This window comes from Eleutherodactylus coqui, chromosome 3 (genome assembly GCF_035609145.1).
Source record: "Eleutherodactylus coqui strain aEleCoq1 chromosome 3, aEleCoq1.hap1, whole genome shotgun sequence".
Classification (NCBI taxonomy): Eukaryota; Metazoa; Chordata; class Amphibia; order Anura; family Eleutherodactylidae; genus Eleutherodactylus; species Eleutherodactylus coqui.
Window position 1 is genome coordinate 58,737,642 of NC_089839.1, and position 25,153 is coordinate 58,762,794.

The 25,153-nt window shown below is 49.4% G+C and overlaps 1 protein-coding gene across 1 annotated transcript in view; it reads left to right on the plus strand.

Moving 5' to 3' along the window:
- The window catches only part of TASP1 (taspase 1), a 156,482-nt gene that overhangs the window by 125,583 nt on the left and 5,746 nt on the right, over positions 1-25,153 (plus strand). The window contains exons 13-14 of the mRNA XM_066595631.1: positions 653-763; positions 837-910. Of these exons, the coding sequence (XP_066451728.1) occupies positions 653-763; positions 837-910 (185 nt within the window). The remainder of the gene's footprint in view (positions 1-652; positions 764-836; positions 911-25,153) is intronic.

The window sequence follows — 25,153 nt, forward strand, 5'->3', positions numbered from 1 at the left end:
TTATGAACAGGTTTCGTTCCAGAAGGCTGTTCGTAAGTTTATTTGTTTGCATGTCCGTATTGGGGTGACCCACTATAAGATCGCGGGGCACCATGCAGTTGCCTTGGCAGCCGAGGGCCTTCTGAAAGGCCCCAGGGCTGCCATTGCAGAGTGCCTATCAAGCCGTGCTTCCGGCATGGCTTGATAGAATGCCTGTCAGATCGCGGACAACTTTAAATGTTCGCAAGTAGGGGACTATCTGCATATATATCTGTGTAATATATTAAAATATATATATTTAATAAAAAGTGAATGGGAGCTCTGCCTGTAATACCAAGCTGAGCCACTGCAGTCAGAATGGAGGTGTATGCTTCCTGCATAAATAAGCTCGGTGCATGAACACACCGGCCTAGCAAACCGCTTATCAACGAAGGTCCCTGGCGATGGACCCATAATGAACTACTGTTGCTAGCCTATTCTAAGGATAGGTCGTTAGTAGTTTGCAGCTGGACAACCCCTTTAGTGCTAGATCATTACAACATAAATTTTAATGCACTAGTTTTATTTTTTATTTGAATGATCAAGATTTTATTACTTTCCTTTTTATAAATGTTCCTGCAAGAGAAAAAAAAACATGTTGCATATAATATTTAACCAAAGTAATGATTTTTAGGCTCACCCTTCCTGGCTAATGAAGATAGCATTCTTGGCGGTGTAATTGTTCTACGATCATGTAGATGTTCCTCGAAACTGGGCTCGGCAGATGATAAGCAGGCTCTGCTAGGTACAACATTACAAATCTTAATCGCTAAACCCCATGTTCACTTCAGTGTGTAATTCTTACTTTTACTTTGCAGTTGAGTTCCTGTGGAGCCATACTACAGAGAGCATGTGCGTTGGTTACATGTCTGCTCAGGACGGCAAAGCTAAGGTTCGTAAAGTAGGATTTATTCTTTATAACTGTAAATGGTTTTGCTTCAAAAGACTATTGCAAAGAGTTTTCTGTGTATGAAAGTTATAGATTCACACTCTGCCCCCTTCTCATCAGTAATTTATCATTAGCTGCACCAAAGATTAAAAAAAGACTCTGACCTTGAAAATTGTCCTCTGTCCTAGTCAGCGGTTTCTGATATATTTAGATGCTCTTTTATGTTATTCCAATTTAAAGTACTCTGTTTGTATTGCTGTTTCCGTTTCTCATCTGTTTAGAGTTTGCATTTTGTTGAGTGAATTTTGGTAGTTAAAGTTGGTAAGTTATGGCTTTCACATTGCTTACTATGTGCCTAAAACTTGTTTGTATTTGGTTACTTCCTTATTAGAGATGAGCGAGCATACTCGCTAAGGACAATTGCTCGAGCGAGAATTGCCCTTAGCGAGTACCTGCCCGCTAGAGAGAAAAGGTTCGGGTGGCGATGCGGGGGAGCGGTTAATTGCAGCAGTCAGCAGGGGGGAGCGGGGGAGATCTCCCCTCCGTTCCTCCCCGCTCTCCCCCACAGCTCCCTGCCCGCGGCCGGTACCCGAACCTTTTCTCTCGAGCGGGCAGGTACTCGCTAAGGGCAATGCTCGCTCGAGCAATTGCCCTTAGCGAGTATGCTCGCTCATCACTATTCCTTATCTCTTTGGTCTCCCAATTGGAGCAACTCCTATATTTTCTATTACATAAAAGGGATTGTCAAAGATTTAGACATTCTTTAAATAAGATGGAACTACAAAATAAATATATAAATATACACGCTTACTGTCAAAAACCAGTGTTGGTCACTTACTAGTGGTCTACATTGGATTTGTACATGTATTAGACATTATGCCCATGTAAGCATAATGTTCTCTTGGTTCTGTTTGAGTTTATTTCACTATAAACGGAACATAACTGAAACCCACTCCATAAACCTTTTCAAAGAGGATTGGCTACTTGAGAATTGTTACCAACAAGTGTATTTTTTTACATGGGTCGATAATCTTAAAATAGCGATTATGGGTAACTATCGTCCTGTGTAAACATTAGAGATGAGTGAGCACCAAAATGCTCGGGTCCTCATTATTCAAGTCGAGCTTTTCGTAAAATTTGAGAGCTCTACTCGAGTAACGAACTCCATTGACTGCAATGGGAGACTCAAGCATTTTTGTATGGGACCCGCCGGTTACCAACCTTTTTTTTTTGTTCTCTCTCTCTATCTCCTTTCCCTCCAAGCCAGCCACAAACTACCGTTGACGTGCGCAGCAGGGAGGAGGCAAAACTGACACGTCACAGCGGGGAGAGGCCAAAACTGGGGCAGGGTCGAACACGACGTGATGCTTGCTCGAGTAGCGAGCACCATCGAATATGCTAATGCTCGAATGAGCATCAAGCTCTGCAGAGTACGTTCGCTCAACTCTAGTAAACACGAGACCTGACAGGTAAAGAGAGTGAGAATTGCTCACTTGTCGGAGTTAATTGGATTTTAGCTCTCCTGAAAACCAAGTGACTATCAGCCCATGTAAACAGGTAGTCGTTCATTTATGATTGGCTGACTGTTTACTCTAAATTAAGGCAGCCGGCCAGAAATGATCTCCAGTGCACTTCTCTTCCATTCAGCGAAGGTTTATCTCTCTTGTATAGAGGCACAGAAGCCTAATTGTTGGGACGGCTCTAGGGTGTTTAAATGCCTGAAAGTCGTCCAATGTAAAAGCAAAAGTAAGTGGTGAGGCAGCACAAAGGTGTGCTGCCTCACCAACTATTTTTGCTGTACTATTGAAGATTCCTGAGGTCCGGACTCTGGGTAGGCTTGCACAGCAGATATACTCCCGCATTATTATCTGCCTTTATTTGCAATGCTGTTGATATTTGGATTATTAGTCCTATGTAAAAGTACCCTTTCACACGGCCGAGATAATCGCTTGAGATTTGATTGTTGCGAGACAAACAAATCTCACACAAATATGAAGTCCATATTGCGGCACGGGAAAGATCACGACATGTCCTATCTTTGGGTGTTCCCTCAGAACGCATCACATCACCCATTGTTTTCAGTGGGGTCAGCAAAGCATTGCACGGCATATGAGGTACACGTGAGTGTGATGCGAGGTTTCCCATTGAAAACCTCCTTGCAGTGATGCAAGGACATCGCATGTTGGCGAGTGCGATAACGGGCCTGATATTGCACTACAGCGTGTGAAATTAGCCTAAGCGTGTTACTTTTTTTGTTTTCTTTAGTATGCTACATAATGGGTCAGATGTACCAACACTATCTGATAGTGTAAACTAAACGTAGAAAGTCTTAAAATGTGACCGATTTATCACAGTGAGGTCGGGTTCACATGAGCAGATTTGAATTGTGGATTACACAATCGGCGTCCGCACATTGAAAAGCATGTACTTTCGCTTTTTCGCTCACACTCCTGGATACAAAGTGCCTATTCCGTGAGCATAGGAAATATCGCAGTATGCTCTATTTGGACACGGGATCTGCACGGACAGCCTCTATTGGAAGTCAGTGGAGGCCGTCCGAACTCCAGCCTATACGCAATTGACATTGCGCATGGACTGCTGCTACCTGTATCATTGCTAAGCGATTGCACTGGAAATGCAAATATTTAAAAAATAAATTACTGTGCATGACCAGTATTTATCTATAACATGCAGTGCGGTTTTGGATGCTGGGGGAGCCCAGGGTGCCAGTGTGGTGCACCTTGGGGGTGCAGGGCAGCCCGCTGGTTTCAAATATGGAGTTACTAATAGGTTGTAATCGGTGTCCTCACAGGTGATTTTGGCTCCTCCGTTTAGCAGTCTGGCTGTCTGCGTGTTGGGGGGGTTACATGGCGTATATGCCTGCCCTCAGTAAGTATGGCCCTTTTTTTTTTTTTTGTATATACTACTGCTCCATTAATTTCAGTGGGACTGCTGGGGATGGGACTGCTGAGCTCTTGAACCAAGCCAATCTCCAACAGTCCCATTTGAAATGAATGGAGCAGTAGTGCGCACACCACTTTTGCATTCATTCTGGGACCTTGTGATCGGTGGGGTCTTGGCAGCTGGACCCTTCCAACGAGATAGCTATGCCGTATCCTGTGGATAGGGGATAGTTTCTTTGCATGGGATAACCCCTTGAAGAAATGAATTAGACCTAAAAATAATGTAGTGTTAAAAGGTGGACATTCACTTAAATTATTTCAATTTTTATTTATTTGCACCTTTCGAGCTCAAATTTAAAAACAAACTTGCAAAAAATCCTTTGAATGCATACTTTAATAAAATATATTTATTGGTGAAACCTCACTTTAAATGGGTCCCTGACAGAGTAAACATCTGTTTTAAATAGTTAGGCTAGTTTTATTTCATTAAGCAAAACTAGGAGCTCCTTCTAAGCACATTTTAAGCATGTGCGGCTTTATATATGTTGATTATAATCAGTTTGTCCAGAAAATTGACAGTACAGCCTGAACCTGCCTGCTGTATCACCCCTGATAGAAGATTAGAGTTTATAGACTACAAGAACACTAGAGTTGATTTTGGCTAAATGAAATGCTTGATCCACATTCAAAGCATTTCATATCTTTTTGATGGTGGAAAAGGATTAGGAACAGATGCTGAAGGTGATGAATTTCACACTTTACAATATTGCAGATAGTTGGCTTTTCTATAGCTAATTTATCCAGATTTACTATTCTGCTCTTTCAGAATAAGTTAAAAAAAAGTTATTCTTTATGCTTTGAGACATTGATTTTACTTAATTTTACTTTTTTCACAAAGTTTTTTTTTAATGTTTCTGCTTGATGTTCTTTTAAAATGCTACTTTATTTACAGTGAGGTTAATGCAAATTATATTCACATTCAAAGAGGGTTAAAGCCCCTCCAGCATGTGTAACCACAGAAGTGGTGTGCGGTGCCTTCCTGCTTTTGGAGGTGTTGGGGAACAAAGCGTACGACTGACCCGCAGTGGGAATCGCATCGCTCACTTGCACTGCTATTTTGAGTTTTGTAGAAGATGTGATTTTAGGATGTGTTAGACTATTGTAGGATGTGTTAGACGGCCCAATAGTGTTTTTACGTCCTGCTGTTGCAGGACGTGTATGGAGGGAGATAGCGCCGCTATCTCCATACAGCGCGGGCGTCAGCTGTTTATTACAGCTGACACCCACAAGCAATGGCAGCGATCGGCTGTACAGCTGATCGCGGCTATTAACCCTTTAAATGCCGCTGTCAGTTTTACTAATTATTAAAAAAAAAAGAAAAAAAGTAATAAAGTTTAATTGCCACATTTGCAATTAAAAAAAAATCAAAATATTAAACCAAAAATATGTATCTGGTATCGCTGCGTCCGTAAAAGTCCGATCTATCAAATGAATGCATTATTTTACCCGCACAATGAATGTGGTCCAAAAAAAAAAACCCCGCCAGAAATGCACTTTTTTGGTCACCCTATCTCCAAGAAAAAAATGGAATAAAAAGCAATCAAAAAGTCAATTGTACGCAACAATAATACCAACGGAAACAGGACAAAAAGCACAAAATGAGCCCTCACTCAACTATGTCGACGGAAAAATAAAAAAGTTATTGTGCGCAGAAAATGGACACACAAATAATTAAAAAAAATATATATATCTTAAAAGAAAAATACAAGTACAACAGCAAAAAAAAAACTATACAAGTTTGGTATCGTAGTAATCGCACTGACCCATAGAATAAAGATATCAGGTCATTTTTGTTGCAGTTTGTGCGCCGTAGAAACAGGACACACCGAAAGATGGTGGAATGTCGTTTTTTTTTTTTCATTTCTCTCCTTTTTTTAAAAGTTTTTCAGTACATTATATGGTATAATAATTACTACGATTGAAAACTACAACTTGTCCCACAAAAAACAAGCGAAAATGGAAAAAAGCAAAAAAGGGGTCACTAAGGGGTTAAGGAACCGGAGTATTTTAATTTACACAAGTTATGTCTACAGTTGGACAGTTCATTAAAAAAATCAATAGAAATCATTTAGAAAGTAGGGAGAAAATAAAAATCTGCTCAAGTTGTTGAAATAGTTTTTTTTTTTTTTTAAATTAATCAGATATTCAATTTTTTTTGTCCGTTAATAAAATCAAAAATGTGCCATGGAAGAAGTACTGAATAAGGCCCCTTTCATATCAAATTTATTGGTTATGACAGAAGGATACGATTATTCAAAGGAACACTGTGCTGTACTATGTTTCCACTGGCTAAACGTATATCAAAACATTTTTTTAAGTGATAATATTTGGGCAGCTCACCAATGGATTCAATCTGGTTAAGGTATCAAGTGCATGGCAAAAAGGTTTGGATATCCACAAAACCCGATGATACATATAACAGAACCAAGCGTATTCTCCAAACATCTTAATTTGTGGAAAAATTATGCAAGATCATAATGTTTGAATTTGATGGAAAAAAAACCACATAACAACCACATGAAAAGGAAATACTTAGAAAAAGAAGGGGGAAAAAACATTTTTCTGAGTTTGAGAAACAAAAACTAAGCATGGCAGTAACCATTTGTTTCCCAAACTTTGGCTTCAATTTTTTAGTTCTTTAAAAGTATTTGATATAGGTTTATAGAGTTTTTTTTATCTGCTTTGAGATTATTGTGCACTAAAAACTTTTTTTCCACAAATATTTGTTTTTGTGTCGTCTTTCCAAGAGGCATAATGTTTTCCCTTTTCCCTCAACAGCGCTGTTTAAAGGCTTGCATTTTGAGGCGAGAGCTCTAGTCTTTATCCCATTTGTGCGAACAAATAAAATTTTGATCACTTTTTATTGTTTGTTTTTTTTCTAGAGAGGCAAGATTATTAAAATCTACAATGCTTTTCATTTTTTATGTATATTTAAACATAAATTAAGTTGAATTAATTCTGCAGGTCAGTACAATTACATTATTCTCAAATTTATATGGTATCTTCATAAAACAAACTCCCCGCTAAATATCACCTGCCTAACGCAGAAGGAAGTGCAGGGCCGGTTGAAAAGGATTAAAGTCAACAAATTGCCGGGCCCATATGGAATACACCCAAGGGTTCTAAGGAGACTAAGTGACGTGATAGATGGACCGCTATTTCTTATATTTAGGGACTCTATTAAGACAGAGTTGTACCACCATTGCCAATGTGGTTCCAATATACAAAAAGGAGTTAAGAGAGCCTAGTAACTACAGGCTGGTAAGTCTCACTTAATAATCGGAAAAATATTCAAGGGGTTACTGAGAGATGCCATCCTGGAATACCTCAGGGAAAACAGCATATCTCCTCATCAGCACGGGATCGTGAGGGGATGATCATGTCAGACCAATTTCATCAGCTTCTACAATGAAGTCTGTTCTAGGCTATTGATCTCATATATGCGGATTCTTCTAAAGCATTTGACACCGTGCTGCATAATAGATTGATCTATAAAATGAGACAGCTCGGGCTGGGCGAAAATGTGTGTAGCTGGGTAAAGAACTTGCTCAGAGATAGAAAACAGAGGGTGGTAATAAATGGTCCGTACACTGATTAGGCCACCGTTGCTAGTGGGGTGCCACAGGGTTCAGTATTAGGCCCCATTCTGTTCAATTTATTTATCAATGACCTGATAGAGGGACTGCACAGTAAAATATCGACATTTGCAGATAATACATAATTATACAAGATAATTAATACAACGGCTGCAAATGGACCTAGATAAGCTGGGGTCTTGGGTAGAAAAATGGCAATTGAAGTTCAATATTGATAAATGTATGGTTTTGCACATGAGCAGGAAAAACAGATGTCACCAATATACACTAAATAGGGTAAAGCTAGGGAAAAGTAATATGGAAAAAGACCTGGGGGTACTAGTGGACGGTAGACTTAACTGGAGCAATCAATCCTAGTCAGCTGCTGCAAATAAAGTCTTTGGGTGCATTAATAGAGATATTTGGGCGAGGGACGAGAACATTATTCTTCCACTATAGAAGGCACTTGTCTGGCCTCACATGGAATACTGCGCACAGTTCTGGACACCGCTGCTCAGGAAAGATATTGCAGTGCTTGAGGGGGTTAAAAGAAGGGCAACTAAATTAATAAACGGAATGAGAGGACTGGAATACCCAGAGAGGCTTTCCAAATTGGGATTATTCACCCTGGAAAAAAGACGGCTAAGGGGCGACCAAATAACTATGTATAAATACATGAGGGGACAATACAAGGATCTCTCCCATGATCTGTTTATACCCAGGACCAGGACGGTAACAAGAGAGCATCCGCTACGTCTAGAAGAAAGCAGGTTTCATCACCAACATAGAAGGGGGTTCTTTACTGTAAGAGCAGTGAGCCTCTGGAACTCTCTGCCTGAAGATGTCGTGATGACAAAATCCATAGAGGAGTTTAAGAAGGGACTAGTCATCTTTTTAGAGTGCTATGATATTACAGGATTATAGACTTTAAATAACTAGAGGGGTTGTTGATCCAGGTCTTGGAGTCAGGTAGGAACTTTCAAACAGTGATGCAGGGATTATTCTGACTGCCATTATGGAGTCGGGAAGGAATTACCCCCCCCCCCCCCCCACCCCAAATGGGCTAAATTGGTTTCTGCCTCATTAGGGTTATTTGCCTTCCTCTGGATCAACAAGGGGGATGGAAACACTCTGAACTAGATGGCCATTGTCTTCTTTCAGCCTAACATTGTTACTTTTCACTCTTCACGTAAATATTTTTTTAAAACAGAATTTCTTTTTTGTATTGTATCTTTGACTGCAGCATTTAAGGGGTTGAACAGCAGGAATCTGAGGTTTTTCTGGTCCGCACTGTTAGAGCAGATGGTGAGCTGTCACCAGACAAATGTATGTTTTTTTTCTTGGTAGGAAAAACTGAAACCAGAACTTCCGAACACAGTGCCACCCTTGTTCATAGGGATGTGTGTAGCTCGGCTCCATTGAATTGAACGGGAGGAAAGCCCTCATACAGTTAGATCGATGGATAAATAAAGGAGTTACGATTTTTTTAAAAGGTGGGAAGAAAAAACGTAAATAGAAAAAAAGCTTGGTCACTAAGGGGTTAATAGGGCGCATTTGTACCACCGTATCATGGCTTCACGTCCTGATATCATCTGGCTCCAAACGCACAGCATCATAAGGTTCTATGACGTTGTCATTTTGGGTCATTAGTTTGGTCGGGATTTATGGCCATAATACAGGTGCACAAATGTGCCCTATTACTACTCATGTGAAGCTTCTCTCATACTTGGTGCGGGCTGGAGAAGTGGTGCATGACGTAGCTTTAGTGCTGTTTGATTGCCTGCCATGTGCCATCCCATCAGACCCTACAATAGCCAATACACTGATGTTAGTTCCCCTTTTAATGCAAGGGTAATAACAGGCATGTAGATGTAAATCTGTATTTTTTTTACTGCCATTTTTCTTCATTGACAGATTTTTATAGTGGAAGCAAAAGTTTCAGAAGATTCATGCCAGGGAGACTCCGCTAAGCAATTTCTAATCATATATTCTTGGGATTGGCAGCACACCAAAACTAGTATTATAAAACTGTAATCTTACATATTAGGGTTTCTTTAAATGGTAAATTCGAACCTTAATAATAATTGTATTCATCTTTATGAAACGTAAAAGAGCAGGTGGTAAGCCACATACAATTAAAAGCCATAATCCCATCTGCAGAGCACTTAGTGATACATACTGGTAATAATGCAGCCTTGTTCCCTGTCATTGTATAGTCATGTCTCCGACTTGTGTGGTTTCTCTGGAAATCCTGAACAACCACATTTTCTTCATCTGTGGCCTAAAGCTGCACAGAACTAGAGTAATGTTGAGTAAGTGACTGGTTATATTTTACAGCATCCTGAATCCACTTTTTTTTTTTTAAACTTCGATTTACTACTCTAATTAATCATTAGGGACTCCTTCAGAATCCCGAACAAGTAAGATGTGGGCTGTTCTTCTGAAAACAGGGTAAATGAAGACCAGTGATTATCAATAGACAACATGGGCAATGAAAGGCTTTCCAGACTCCTGTAGAGATTTATAGGAGCCACTCACCATAGTACCACCAATGCTTCAGTTCTGGAGAAAACAGGTAGCATGTCCTCAATATTGGAGATATTCTTTCTTTTTTTTTGTCTTCTAGTGCCAGCTTTCTGGTCAATTAAAATCAGTTCATTATTGCAGAATATTCCGGCTGTGTAGTCTGAACCATCATGTATAGCAGCACTTTGTAGTGTTTAGATTGTTACATGTGATTGCAGTTTAAGGCCTCGGTCAGAGGAGCGTGCAAAAAGATTGCATCTATTAGAACCAGTGGTTTCCTATAGAACCGTTCACACAAACATTTTTAGACATGCAAATTCTCCCACCTGGAAAAGATAGGACATGCTTGGCTGCAATGCACGCATCTAATGTGCGCGCTCGAGAAAAGATAGGACCTGACTAGAATTAAACATACTCTGCCGAGCTTGATACTCGTTCGAGTATTAGCGTACTCGTTGGTGCTCGTTACTCGAACGAGCATCAAGCCGTGTTCGACCCCGCCCCAGTTTTTGGCTCCTCCCTGCTGTGACGTGCCTGTTTTGGCCCCTCCCCGCTGCGACGCAGCGCGCGTCATTGGCAAATTTTTCGTCTGGCAGGCAGGGGAGAGAGAGTGACCGACCGAGTCCGAAACCGACCTAGGGAGAAAAAAAAAGCTCGGCTCCCGGTGTCCCACATACAAAAATGCTTGAGTCTCCCATTGTAGTCAATGGGGTTCGTTACTTGAGTAGAGCTCTCGAATTTTACGAAAAGCTCGACTCTTTATAACGCGGATTCGAGCATTTGGGTGCTCGCTTATCTCTAGACCTGACCTATCTTTGGAGGAGTTTCTATTGACTCCTATGGGAGCTGGATTAACACGCAGCACGCACCACGGATCGTGTAAACGAGCAAATTATGGGCGATTGTAGATAGCGTATTTTGCTTAGTTCATGCGTGCTTATTTGTGCGCAAAAAAAAACTCTCGTCTGACCGAGGCCTATTTTTTTTAGTCAGTAGTCCTGCCCCCCCACAGCGATGTGAGTGTGTAGTTTGGAGCGCCCCCTATAAAATAGTCCGGCTGTATATAGTGTGAACCACTCACTATAAAAATGGTTTGGCTTTGTGGTGTGGACTACACCAATATAAATATCAGGCGGTATATTGGAGGCACAGAGGTTGCAGCTATTTTTTATCCCATCTCTAAAGCAGTGGCCATCTATAGGTGGCCCCCCCTACTGTGTGGTTTGCCATATTAGCTCTGCTTTGTGACCATATGCAGTTGCTGTTATAATATCCATTTTAACATAATTACAGATATGTCCTATCGCAAGATAGTGGAAATTTCCCTCGTTTCCCTAATAGCATTTACAGCCATACGTAGCAAGAGATTCTTTATTTGATGCAGTGTTTCACGCATCCGCATATGCGCAATTGCTACTACACAGTGGTTGCTACGGTCCCTTTTCACCATGGTGTTGGTACACATCACACAGTGGGGATTTGCGCATGTGCAGTGACGTCTCCCCATACATGCGCGTTCGTATCCGGCAGCGTCGAATGACGCCGCTTGCGCACAGTGGTCCAACGCATATTAACATTGGGTATACGTTATCCCCTGTGAGCCCGACAAGGAGGACGTGCGATATGTGTCACCACCAGTATAGGGCCGTTCATTTACCTTACAACTCACACCTGATGCCTCCTTCCTCTAGCCCACATATGTCAAACACAAGGCCCGCGGGCCGAATCCGGCCCGCTGCCTCGTTTCATGTGGCCCGCGGCGTGCCGACGCTGCTCACCACTAAGCGATTACCAGCTGGGGTGCTGCAGCTCCCCGCTGGCATATTAACAATTTCCACATCACTTCTGCCCTATTCAGCTATTCCAGCAACCTGATTGGTTGTTTGGGTTGGCTGATTCACCAATCAGGTTGCTGGAACTGCTGAATAGGGCAGAAGTGCTGTGGAAAATGTTAATATGCGAGCGGAGGGGAAGCAGCGCAGACAGCAAGGAGGAGGTAAGTATGTGGTTTAGGGGGGGGGTAAAGGTGGCTGCTGGGAGGGAGTTAATGTGGTGGCTGCTGCTGGGGGGGGGTTAATGGTTGCTGCTGCTGGGGGGGGGGTTAATGGTTGCTGCTGCTGGGGGGGGGGGTTAATGGTTGCTGCTGCTGGGGGGGGGGTTAATGGTTGCTGCTGCTGGGGGGGGGGTTAATGGTTGCTGCTGCTGGGGGGGGGGGGTTAATGGTTGCTGCTGCTGGGGGGGGGGTTAATGGTTGCTGCTGCTGGGGGGGGGGGTTAATGGTTGCTGCTGCTGGGGGGGGGGTTAATGGTTGCTGCTGCTGGGGGGGGGGTTAATGGTTGCTGCTGCTGGGGGGGGGGGGTTAATGGTTGCTGCTGGGGGGGGGTTAATGGTGGTTGCTGCTGGGGGGGGGTTAATGGTGGTTGCTGCTGGGGGGGGGGTTAATGGTGGTTGCTGCTGGGGGGGGGGTTTAATGGTGGTTGCTGCTGGGGGGGGGGGTTAATGGTTGCTGCTGCTGGGGGGGGGGGTTAATGGTTGCTGCTGGGGGGGGTTAATGGTTGCTGCTGGGGGGGGGGTTAATGGTTGCTGGGGGGGGGGGGGTTAATGGTTGCTGCTGGGGGGGGTTAATGGTTGCTGGGGGGGGGGGGGGTTAATGGTTGCTGCTGGGGGGGGGTTAATGGTTGCTGCTGGGGGGGGGTTAATGGTTGCTGCTGGGGGGGGTTAATGGTTGCTGCTGCTGGGGGGGGGGTTAATGGTTGCTGCTGGGGGGGGTTAATGGTTGCTGCTGGGGGGGGTTAATGGTTGCTGCTGGGGGGGGGGGTTAATGGTTGCTGCTGGGGGGGGTTCATGGTTGCTGGGGGGGGTTCATGGTTGCTGGGGGGGGTAATGGTTGCTGGGGGGGGTAATGGTTGCTGGGGGGGGTTAATGGTTGCTGGGGGGGGGGTTAATGGTTGCTGGGGGGGGGGGTTAATGGTTGCTGGGGGGGGTTAATGGTTGCTGGGGGGGGGTTAATGGTTGCTGGGGGGGGGGGGGTTAATGGTTGCTGGGGGGGGGGGGGTAATGGTTGCTGGGGGGGGGGGGGGGGTAATGGTTGCTGGGGGGGGTTAATGGTTGCTGGGGGGGGGTTAATGGTTGCTGGGGGGGGTTAATGGTTGCTGCTGGGGGGGGGGTTGATGGTTGCTGCTGGGGGGGGTTGATGGTTGCTGCTGGGGGGGGTTGATGGTTGCTGCTGGGGGGGGGGGTTGATGGTTGCTGCTGGGGGGGGGATGATGGTTGCTGCTGGGGGGGGGGTTGATGGTTGCTGCTGGGGGGGGGTTGATGGTTGCTGCTGGGGGGGGGGGTTAATGGTTGCTGCTGAGAGGAGGGGGTGTAATGGTGGCTGCTTAGGGGAGGGAGGTTAATGGTGGCTGCTGGAGGGAGGGAGGTTAATGGTGGCTGCTGGAGGGAGGGGGGTTAATGGTTGCTGCTGGGGGGGGGGTTAATGGTTGCTGCTGGGGGGGGGGGTTAATGGTTGCTGCTGGGGGGGGGGGTTAATGGTTGCTGCTGGGGGGGGTGGTTAATGGTTGCTGCTGGGGGGGGTTAATGGTTGCTGCTGGGGGGGAGTTAATGGTTGCTGCTGCTGGGGGGGGGGTAATGGTTGCTGCTGCTGGGGGGGTTAATGGTTGCTGCTGAGAGGAGGGGTGTAATGGTGGCTGCTTAGGGGAGGGAGGTTAATGGTGGCTGCTGGAGGGAGCGGGGTTAATGGTTGCTGCTGAGAGGAGGGGTGTAATGGTTGCTGCTGAGAGGAGGGGTGTAATGGTGGCTGCTGAGGGGAGGGAGGTTAATGGTGGCTGCTGGAGGAGGGGGGTTAATGGTGGCTGCTGGAGGGAGGGGGTTATTGGTGGCTGCTGAGAGGAGGGGGGTTAATGGTGGCTGCTGAGAGGAGGGGGGTTAATGGTGGCTGCTGAGAGGGGGGGTTAATGGTGGCTGCTGCTGGGGGGGGGGGTAATGGTTGCTGCTGCTGGGGGGGTTAATGGTTGCTGCTGAGAGGAGGGGTGTAATGGTGGCTGCTTAGGGGAGGGAGGTTAATGGTGGCTGCTGGAGGGAGCGGGGTTAATGGTTGCTGCTGAGAGGAGGGGTGTAATGGTGGCTGCTGGAGGGAGGGGGGTTAATGGTTGCTGCTGGGGGGGGGGTTAATGGTTGCTGCAGGGGGGGGGTTAATGGTTGCTGCTGGGGGGGGGGGTTAATGGTTGCTGCTGGGGGGGGGGGGGGTTAATGGTTGCTGCTGGGGGGGGTTAATGGTTGCTGCTGGGGGGGAGTTAATGGTTGCTGCTGCTGGGGGGGGGGGGGGTAATGGTTGCTGCTGCTGGGGGGGGTAATGGTTGCTGCTGAGAGGAGGGGTGTAATGGTGGCTGCTTAGGGGAGGGAGGTTAATGGTGGCTGCTGGAGGGAGCGGGGTTAATGGTTGCTGCTGAGAGGAGGGGTGTAATGGTTGCTGCTGAGAGGAGGGGTGTAATGGTGGCTGCTGATGGGAGGGAGGTTAATGGTGGCTGCTGGAGGAGGGGGGTTAATGGTGGCTGCTGGAGGGAGGGGGTTATTGGTGGCTGCTGAGAGGAGGGGGGTTAATGGTGGCTGCTGAGAGGAGGGGGGTTAATGGTGGCTGCTGAGAGGGGGGGGTTAATGGTGGCTGCTGCTGGGGGGGGGGGGGGTAATGGTTGCTGCTGCTGGGGGGGTTAATGGTTGCTGCTGAGAGGAGGGGTGTAATGGTGGCTGCTTAGGGGAGGGAGGTTAATGGTGGCTGCTGGAGGGAGCGGGGTTAATGGTTGCTGCTGAGAGGAGGGGTGTAATGGTGGCTGCTGAGGGGAGGGGTGTAATGGTGGCTGCTGAGGGGAGGGGTGTAATGGTGGCTGCTGAGGGGAGGGGTGTAATGGTGGCTGCTGAGGGGAGGGAGGTTAATGGTGGCTGCTGGAGGAGGGGGGTTAATGGTGGCTGCTGGAGGAGGGGGGTTAATGGTGGCTGCTGGAGGAGGGGGGTTAATGGTGGCTGCTGGAGGGAGGGGTTTATTGGTGGCTGCTGAGAGGAGGGGGTTAATGGTGGCTGCTGAGAGGAGGGGGGTTAATGGTGGCTGCTGAGAGGAGGGGGGTTAATGGTGGCTGCTGAGAGGGGGGGGGGTTAATGGTGGCTGCTGAGAGGGGGGGGTTAATGGTGGCTGCTGAGAGGGGGGGGTTAATGGTGGCTTCTGAGAGGAGGGGGTTAATGGTGGCTGCTGAGAGGAGGGGGTTAATGGTGGCTGCTGAGAGGGGGGGTTAATGGTGGCTGCTGAGAGGGGGGGTTAATGGTGGCTGCTGAGGGGGGGGGTTAATGGTGGCTGCTGAGAGGGGGGGTTAATGGTGGCTGCTGAGAGGGGGAGTTAATGGTGGCTGCTGAGAGGGGGGGGGGTTAATGGTGGCTGCTGAGAGGGGGGGGGGTTAATGGTGGCTGCTGAGAGGGGGGGTTTAATGGTGGCTGCTGAGAGGGGGGGTTAATGGTGGCTGCTGAGAGGAGGGGGGTTAATGGTGGCTGCTGAGAGGAGGGGGGTTAATGGTGGCTGCTGGGGGGGGGGTTAATGGTTGCTGCTGGGGGGGGTTAATGGTTGCTGCTGGGGGGGGTTAATGGTTGCTGCTGGGGGGGGGGGTTAATGGTTGCTGCTGGGGGGGGTTCATGGTTGCTGGGGGGGGTTCATGGTTGCTGGGGGGGGTAATGGTTGCTGGGGGGGGTAATGGTTGCTGGGGGGGGTTAATGGTTGCTGGGGGGGGGGTTAATGGTTGCTGGGGGGGGGGGTTAATGGTTGCTGGGGGGGGTTAATGGTTGCTGGGGGGGGGGTTAATGGTTGCTGGGGGGGGGGGGGGTTAATGGTTGCTGGGGGGGGGGGGGTTAATGGTTGCTGGGGGGGGGGGGTTAATGGTTGCTGGGGGGGGTTAATGGTTGCTGGGGGGGGGTTAATGGTTGCTGGGGGGGGGTTAATGGTTGCTGCTGGGGGGGGGGTTGATGGTTGCTGCTGGGGGGGGGGTTGATGGTTGCTGCTGGGGGGGGTTGATGGTTGCTGCTGGGGGGGGGGGTTGATGGTTGCTGCTGGGGGGGGTTGATGGTTGCTGCTGGGGGGGGGGTTGATGGTTGCTGCTGGGGGGGGGTTGATGGTTGCTGCTGGGGGGGGGGGTTAATGGTTGCTGCTGAGAGGAGGGGGTGTAATGGTGGCTGCTTAGGGGAGGGAGGTTAATGGTGGCTGCTGGAGGGAGGGAGGTTAATGGTGGCTGCTGGAGGGAGGGGGGTTAATGGTTGCTGCTGGGGGGGGGGTTAATGGTTGCTGCTGGGGGGGGGGGTTAATGGTTGCTGCTGGGGGGGGGGGTTAATGGTTGCTGCTGGGGGGGTGGTTAATGGTTGCTGCTGGGGGGGGTTAATGGTTGCTGCTGGGGGGGAGTTAATGGTTGCTGCTGCTGGGGGGGGGGGTAATGGTTGCTGCTGCTGGGGGGGTTAATGGTTGCTGCTGAGAGGAGGGGTGTAATGGTGGCTGCTTAGGGGAGGGAGGTTAATGGTGGCTGCTGGAGGGAGCGGGGTTAATGGTTGCTGCTGAGAGGAGGGGTGTAATGGTTGCTGCTGAGAGGAGGGGTGTAATGGTGGCTGCTGAGGGGAGGGAGGTTAATGGTGGCTGCTGGAGGAGGGGGGTTAATGGTGGCTGCTGGAGGGAGGGGGTTATTGGTGGCTGCTGAGAGGAGGGGGGTTAATGGTGGCTGCTGAGAGGAGGGGGGTTAATGGTGGCTGCTGAGAGGGGGGGGTTAATGGTGGCTGCTGCTGGGGGGGGGGGTAATGGTTGCTGCTGCTGGGGGGGTTAATGGTTGCTGCTGAGAGGAGGGGTGTAATGGTGGCTGCTTAGGGGAGGGAGGTTAATGGTGGCTGCTGGAGGGAGCGGGGTTAATGGTTGCTGCTGAGAGGAGGGGTGTAATGGTGGCTGCTGGAGGGAGGGGGGTTAATGGTTGCTGCTGGGGGGGGGGTTAATGGTTGCTGCAGGGGGGGGGTTAATGGTTGCTGCTGGGGGGGGGGGTTAATGGTTGCTGCTGGGGGGGGGGGGTTAATGGTTGCTGCTGGGGGGGGTTAATGGTTGCTGCTGGGGGGGAGTTAATGGTTGCTGCTGCTGGGGGGGGGGGGGTAATGGTTGCTGCTGCTGGGGGGGGTAATGGTTGCTGCTGAGAGGAGGGGTGTAATGGTGGCTGCTTAGGGGAGGGAGGTTAATGGTGGCTGCTGGAGGGAGCGGGGTTAATGGTTGCTGCTGAGAGGAGGGGTGTAATGGTTGCTGCTGAGAGGAGGGGTGTAATGGTGGCTGCTGATGGGAGGGAGGTTAATGGTGGCTGCTGGAGGAGGGGGGTTAATGGTGGCTGCTGGAGGGAGGGGGTTATTGGTGGCTGCTGAGAGGAGGGGGGTTAATGGTGGCTGCTGAGAGGAGGGGGGTTAATGGTGGCTGCTGAGAGGGGGGGGTTAATGGTGGCTGCTGCTGGGGGGGGGGGGGTAATGGTTGCTGCTGCTGGGGGGGTTAATGGTTGCTGCTGAGAGGAGGGGTGTAATGGTGGCTGCTTAGGGGAGGGAGGTTAATGGTGGCTGCTGGAGGGAGCGGGGTTAATGGTTGCTGCTGAGAGGAGGGGTGTAATGGTGGCTGCTGAGGGGAGGGGTGTAATGGTGGCTGCTGAGGGGAGGGGTGTAATGGTGGCTGCTGAGGGGAGGGAGGTTAATGGTGGCTGCTGGAGGAGGGGGGTTAATGGTGGCTGCTGGAGGAGGGGGGTTAATGGTGGCTGCTGGAGGAGGGGGGTTAATGGTGGCTGCTGGAGGGAGGGGTTTATTGGTGGCTGCTGAGAGGAGGGGGGTTAATGGTGGCTGCTGAGAGGAGGGGGGTTAATGGTGGCTGCTGAGAGGAGGGGGGTTAATGGTGGCTGCTGAGAGGGGGGGGGTTAATGGTGGCTGCTGAGAGGGGGGGGTTAATGGTGGCTGCTGAGAGGGGGGGGTTAATGGTGGCTTCTGAGAGGAGGGGGTTAATGGTGGCTGCTGAGAGGAGGGGGTTAATGGTGGCTGCTGAGAGGGGGGGTTAATGGTGGCTGCTGAGAGGGGGGGTTAATGGTGGCTGCTGAGGGGGGGGGTTAATGGTGGCTGCTGAGAGGGGGGGTTAATGGTGGCTGCTGAGAGGGGGAGTTAATGGTGGCTGCTGAGAGGGGGGGGGGTTAATGGTGGCTGCTGAGAGGGGGGGGGGTTAATGGTGGCTGCTGAGAGGGGGGGTTAATGGTGGCTGCTGAGAGGGGGGGTTAATGGTGGCTGCTGAGAGGAGGGGGGTTAATGGTGGCTGCTGAGAGGAGGGGGGTTAATGGTGGCTGCTGAGAGGGGGGGTTAATGGTGGCTGCTGAGAGGGGGGGTTAATGATGGCTGCTGAGAGGGGGGGTTAATGGTGGCTGCTGGTGGGTAATGTTACTACTGGGGCCACTGTGGGGGTCAGTATTAGGGCTCGTTCACATGGGTATTTCAGTAGCACAAATACGCTGTGTATTTGCGCAATCAAAAATCGCTTATGCCTGCCTATTTGGGCACGCCAAAAAGAACGTAGATGGGCCCCCTGAGATAGTGTGCAAATATGCAGTGAATACATCGGTTTCCTGCGCATTCACCACGTATTTGCGTGGCCTATTCACTTCAATGGCCTATTGGGGTGCGCAGTATGTAACAGAATGATGTGTGACAATATACATCATGTGAATGAACTCACTGAAATCAGGGGCTTCTATTTACTGCATATTATGTACGCAAATACGCTTGTATGAACAACCCCTAACTGTACTGTCTTACAATCGGACCTTTGAAGGCAACCATAAGCCTGATGTGGCCCTCAGTGAAAATGAGTTTGACACCCCTGCTCTAGCCCATACCTTGCGGGTAAGTTGGGGTGTGTTTCATTGGCTTTCACTGATTGGTGCATTTCTGTATATGGTTTTGTATATAAGTATGTCATTGTCTGTCTGTTTATGCTTGACAAAGTCCGCTGTGTCGGACGGAACGTTGCAAGTGATTTAACGGGTGGAGTTTTAACCAATAAAGTGTGCATCTTGGAATTTAACGAGCGACACCTTGAAGATTCCTGTGCGGTGCTGCTCACCTACGTTTTCCTATTTTAGTGTAAATTTGGGTGGCGTTATATGAGTATATCACCTTTTAAATTGAAATATTTATATTCAGATTGAGATTTCATTATTTTAGGTTTCTATATGTTTAATGCGTTAACATATATTACCTAAATGGGGCTCACTAGATATAAAAGGATTGGGAACCTCTGCCCTAAAGGGATTCTGTTCCCCGACTCCTTCATTGCAACTCTGACATAGAGGTAATTCCCGAGCATAATATTGAAATAATACGGCCATCTTCGTTAAAGCGTATCTGCCCTTTCAGGTGACTTTATAGAATAAACTGTTGTGTTTTGTATGTGAGGAGTAGCACTAGTTCTGAATATTATATGACCTATATATGGAATTTTACACAGAGTTTCCACTCTGTAGGCTCACATCGTTCGTTTTCCTTGGGTTGGTGGGTCGAAATTGTCTGCTATGGTATCTCCAAGATACAGCATACACCGAGAAGATAAGATTCTGCTTCCATTTCACTCTGAAGCATATCCTCAGAAGAACCAGCATGGAGTGAATTATGTAGCAGTAATGAGAAGTGTAGCTATGAATCAAGCAGTAGGGTGATAAAGAAAACTTAATAGCATAGGCAGTGTTTCTCTGTGTGTCTTTCTCACTTTGCGACGGCTTCCTTCTCCCCTTACCCTTTCCATAGATTTCTATGGTTAGCATGTAACCTGATCTCTCAGTGAGCTGATAATCCTTCTGAAGATGGATTATAGCAGTATTTCATAGTGAATATTCAGTTCAGAAGATATAGGGGGTGCTTTTTTCTCATGTATTGCATCAGTTTTCTAATAAATTCATATTCTCAGTAAAATTATAATTTAATATTAAGGATATAACGGGCATATCAAACTAAATTTATTTAGCTGTTTGCTTGTTAAAAGCTGGCCAAAGTAGGACCAGTCATTCCTAGAGCCATCTGTGATGGATAGACAGACTGCTGCTTCAAATTATTTTGATGAGCTAAGTCTTCATGTAGACTATTATAGTCCACCAGAAATGATAATCATTGGATGTTACTAAATAGAGATGAGCGAGCACCAAAATGCTCGGGTGCTCGTTACTCGGGACGAAATTATCGCGATGCTCGAGGGTTCGTTTCGAGTAACGAACCCCATTGAAGTCAAAGGGCGACTCGAGCATTTTTGTATATCGCCGATGCTCGCTAAGGTTTCCACTTGTGAAAATCTGGGCAATTCAAGAAAGTGATGGGAACGACACAGCAACGGATAGGGCAGGCGAAGGGCTACATGTTGGGCTGCATCTCAAGTTCCGAGGTCCCACTATTAAGCCACAATAGCGGCAAGAGTGCCCCCCCCCCTCTCAACAACTTTTACTTCTGAAAAGCCCTCATTAGCAATGCATACCTTAGCTAAGCACCACACTACCTCCAACAAAGCACAATCACTGCCTGCATGACACTCCGCTGCCACTTCTCCTGGGTTACATGCTGCCAACCCCCCCCCCCCCCACCCCGCACGACGCAGTGTCCACAGCGCACACCAAAGTGTCCCTGCGCAGCCTTCACCTGCACTTATGCCACACGCTGGCCTCATAGCCACACCACCCTCATGTCTATTTATAAGTGCGTCTGCCATGAGGAGGAACCGCAGGCACACACTGCAGAGGGTTGGCAAGGCTAGGCAGCGACCCTCTTTAAAAGGGGCGGGGTGATGGCCCACAATGCTGTACAGAAGCAATGAGAAATATAATCCTGTGCCACCGCCATCAGGAGCTGCACACGTGGGCATAGCAATGGGGAACCTATGTGCCACACACTATTCATTCTGTCAAGGTGTCTGCATGCCCCAGTCAGACCGCGGTTTTTTATAAATAGTCACAGGCAGGTACAACTCCGCAATGGGAATTCCGTGTGCACCCACAGCATGGGTGGCTCCCTGGAACCCACCGGCTGTACATAAGTGCCCATCACAGCTGAGGTAACGTCCGATTAAATGCAGGTGGGCTTCGGCCCACACTGCATGCCCCAGTCAGACTGGGGTTCTTTAGAAGTAGACACAGGCAGTTACAACTCCCTGTGGACCCACAGCATGGGTGGCTCCCTGGAACCCACCGGCAGTACATAAATATATCCCATTGCAGTGCCCAGCACAGCTGATGTAACATCAGCTTTAATGCAGGTGGGCAAAAAATTAATTGGATTACACTGTAGGCGAGGGCCCCAAAAAATTGGTGTACCAACAGTACTAATGTACGTCAGAAAAATTGCCCATGCCCAACCAAGAGGGCAGGTGAAACCCATTAATCGCTTTGGTTAATGTGGCTTAATTTGTAACTCGGCCTGGAGGCAGCCCAGTTAAAATAAAAATTGGTTCAGGTGAAAGTTTCAACGCTTTAATGAGCATTGAAACGTATAAAAATTGTTTACAAAAATTATATGACTGAGCCTTCTGGGCCTAAGAAAAATTGCCCGTTCGGCGTGATTACGTCAGGTTTCAGGAGGAGGATGAATATTATACACAGATTGATGAAGCTAAAAGGTCCACGTTTTTGATGGTGATAGAGAACGATGCTTCCATCCGCGGGTGCAGCCTACATATTGTTTAGGTATCGCTGATGTCCGCTGGTGGAGAAGAGAAGTCTGGGGAAATCCAGGCTTTGTTCATCTTGATGAGTGTAAGCCTGTCGGCACTGTCGGTTGACAGGCGGGTACGCTTATCTGTGATGATTCCCCCAGCCGCACTAAACACCCTCTCTGACAAGACGCTAGCCGCAGGACAAGCAAGCACCTCCAGGGCATACAGCGCGAGTTCAGGCCACGTGTCCAGCTTCGACACCCAGTAGTTGTAGGGGGCAGAGGCGTCATGGAGGACGGTCGTGCGATCGCCTACGTACTCCCTCACCATCCTTTTACAGTGCTCCCGCCGACTCAGCCTTGACTGGGGAGCGGTGACACAGTCCTGCTGGGGAGCCAGAAAGCTGTCAAAGGCCTTAGAGAGTGTTCCCCTGCCTGTGCTGTACATGCTGCCTGATCTCTGCACCTCCCCTGCTACCTGGCCCTCGGAACTGCGCCTTCGGCCACTAGCGCTGTCGGATGGGAATTTTACCATCAGTTTGTCCGCCAGGGTCCTGTGGTATAGCATCACTCTTGAACCCCTTTCCTCTTCGGGTATGAGAGTGGAAAGGTTCTCCTTATACCGTGGGTCGAGCAGTGTGTACACCCAGTAATCCGTAGTGGCCAGAATGCGTGTAACGCGAGGGTCACGAGAAAGGCATCCTAACATGAAGTCCGCCATGTGTGCCAGGGTACCTGTACGCAACACATAGCTGTCCTCACTAGGAAGATCACTTTCAGGATCCTCCTCAGGCCATACACGCTGAAAGGATGACAGGCAAGCAGCATGGGTACCCTCAGCAGTGGGCCAAGCTGTCTCTTCCCCCTCCACCTCATCCTCCTCATGCTCCTCCTCCTCCTCCTCAACGCGCTGAGATATAGACAGGTGGGTGCTCTGACTATCCAGCGACATACTGTCTTCCCCCGCCTCTGTTTCCGAGCGCAAAGCGTCTGCCTTTATGCTTTGCAGGAAACTTCTCAAGAGGCATAGCAGAGGAATGGTGACGCTAATGATTGCAGCATCGCCGCTCACCATCTGGGTAGACTCCTCAAAGTTTCCAAGGACCTGGCAGATGTCTGCCAACCAGGCCCACACTTCTGTAAAGAATTGAGGAGGCTGACTCCCACTGCGCCGCCCATGTTGGAGTTGGTATTCCACTATAGCTCTACGCTGCTCATAGAGCCTGGCCAACATGTGGAGCGTAGAGTTCCACCGTGTAGGCACGTCGCACAGCAGTCGGTGCACTGGCAGATGAAACCGATGTTGCAGGGTGGCAGCGTCCGTGTGGGACTTGCGGAAATGTGCGCAGAGCCGGCGCACCTTTCCGAGCAGGTCTGACAAGCGTGGGTAGCTTTTCAGAAAGCGCTGAACCACCAAATTAAAGACGTGGGCCAGGCATGGCACGTGCGTGAGGCTGCCGAGCTACAGAGCCGCCACCAGGTTACGCCCGTTGTCACACACGACCATGCCCGGTTGGAGGCTCAGCGGCGCAAGCCAGCGGTCGGTCTGCTCTGTCAGACCCTGCAGCAGTTCGTGGGCCGTGTGCCTCTTATCTCCTAAGCTGAGTAGTTTCAGCACGGCCTGCACCGCTGTGCTGGCACGCCGCGCGACACCGACTGCTGCTGACGTGCTGCTGCTGACACATCTTGATTGCGAGACAGAGGTTGCAGAGGAGGAGGAGGGTGGTTTAGTGGAGGAAGCATACACCGCCGCAGATACCACCACCGAGCTGGGGCCCGCAATTCTGGGGGTGGGTAGGACGTGAGTGGTCCCAGGCTCTGACTCTGTCCCAGCCTCCACTAAATTCACCCAATGTGCCGTCAGGGAGATATAGTGGCCCTGCCCGCCTGTGCTTGTCCACGTGTCCGTTGTTAAGTGGACCTTGCCAGTAACCGCGTTGGTGAGGGCGCGTACAATGTTGCGGGAGACGTGGTCGTGCAGGGCTGGGACGGCACATCGGGAAAAGTAGTGGCGACTGGGAACTGAGCAGCGCGGGGCCGCCGCCGCCATCATACCTTTGAAAGCCTCCGTTTCCACAACCCTATACGGCAGCATCTCCAGGCTGATAAATTTGGCTATGTGCACGTTTAACGCTTGAGCGTGCGGGTGCGTGGCGGCGTACTTGCGCTTGCGCTCCAACACTTGCGCTAGCGACGGCTGGACGGTGCGCTGAGAGACATTGGTGGATGGGGCCGAGCACAGCGGAGGTGAGGGTGTGGGTGCAGGCCAGGAGACGGTAGTGCCTGTGTCCTGAGAGGGGTGTTGGATCTCAGTGGCAGGTTGGGGCACAGGGGGAGAGGCAGTGGTGCAAACCGGAGGCGGTGAACGGCCTTCGTCCCACCTTGTGGGGTGCTTGGCCATCATATGTCTGCGCATGCCGGTGGTGGTGAGGCTGGTGGTGGTGGCTCCCCGGCTGATCTTGGCGCGACAACGGTTGCACACCACTGTTCGTCGGTCGTCTGCACTCTCAGTGAAAAACTGCCAGACCTTTGAGCACCTCGGCCTCTGCAGGGTGGCATGGCGCGAGGGGGCGCTTTGGGAAACAGTTGGTGGATTATTCGGTCTGGCCCTGCCTCTACCCCTGGCCACCGCACTGCCTCTTCCAACCTGCCCTGCTGCTGCACTTGCCTCCCCCTCTGAAGACCTGTCCTCAGTAGGCGTAGCAAACCAGGTGGGGTCAGTCACCTCATCGTCCTGCTGCTCTTCCTCCGAATCCTCTGTGCGCTCCTCCCTCGGACTTACTCCAATTACTACTACCTGAGTGATAGACAACTGTGTCTCATCGTCATCGTCCTCCTCACCCACTGAAAGCTCTTGAGACAGTTGCCGGAAGTCCCCAGCCTCATCCCCCGGACCTCGGGAACTTTCCAAAGGTTGGGCATCGGTCACGACAAACTCGTCCGGTGGGAGAGGAACCATTGCTGGCCATTCTGGGCAGGGGCCCGGGAACAGTTCCTGGGAGTCTGCCTGCTCCTCAGAATGTGTCATTGTAATGGAGTGAGGAGGCTGGGAGGAAGGAGGAGCAGCAGCCAGAGGATTCAGAGTTGCAGCAGTGGACGGCGCAGAATTCTGGGTGGTCGATAGATTGCTGGATGCACTTTCTGCCATCCACGACAGGACCTGCTCACACTGCTCATTTTCTAATAAAGGTCTACCGCGTGGACCCATTAATTGTGAGATGAATGTGGGGACGCCAGAAACGTACCTCTCTCCTAATCCCGCAGCAGTCGGCTGCGATACACCTGGATCAGGAGCTCGGCCTGTGCCCACACCCTGACTTGGGCCTCCGCGTCCTCGCCCGCTTCCACGTCCTCTAGGCCTACCCCTACCCCTCAGTATGCTGTATTACCAGTAGTGCAGAAACAGAATTCTGTAATTAAATGTGCCGCTTATTGGCCTGTGGTTGGAGGCTGACTTCCCTTACGGAACGCAC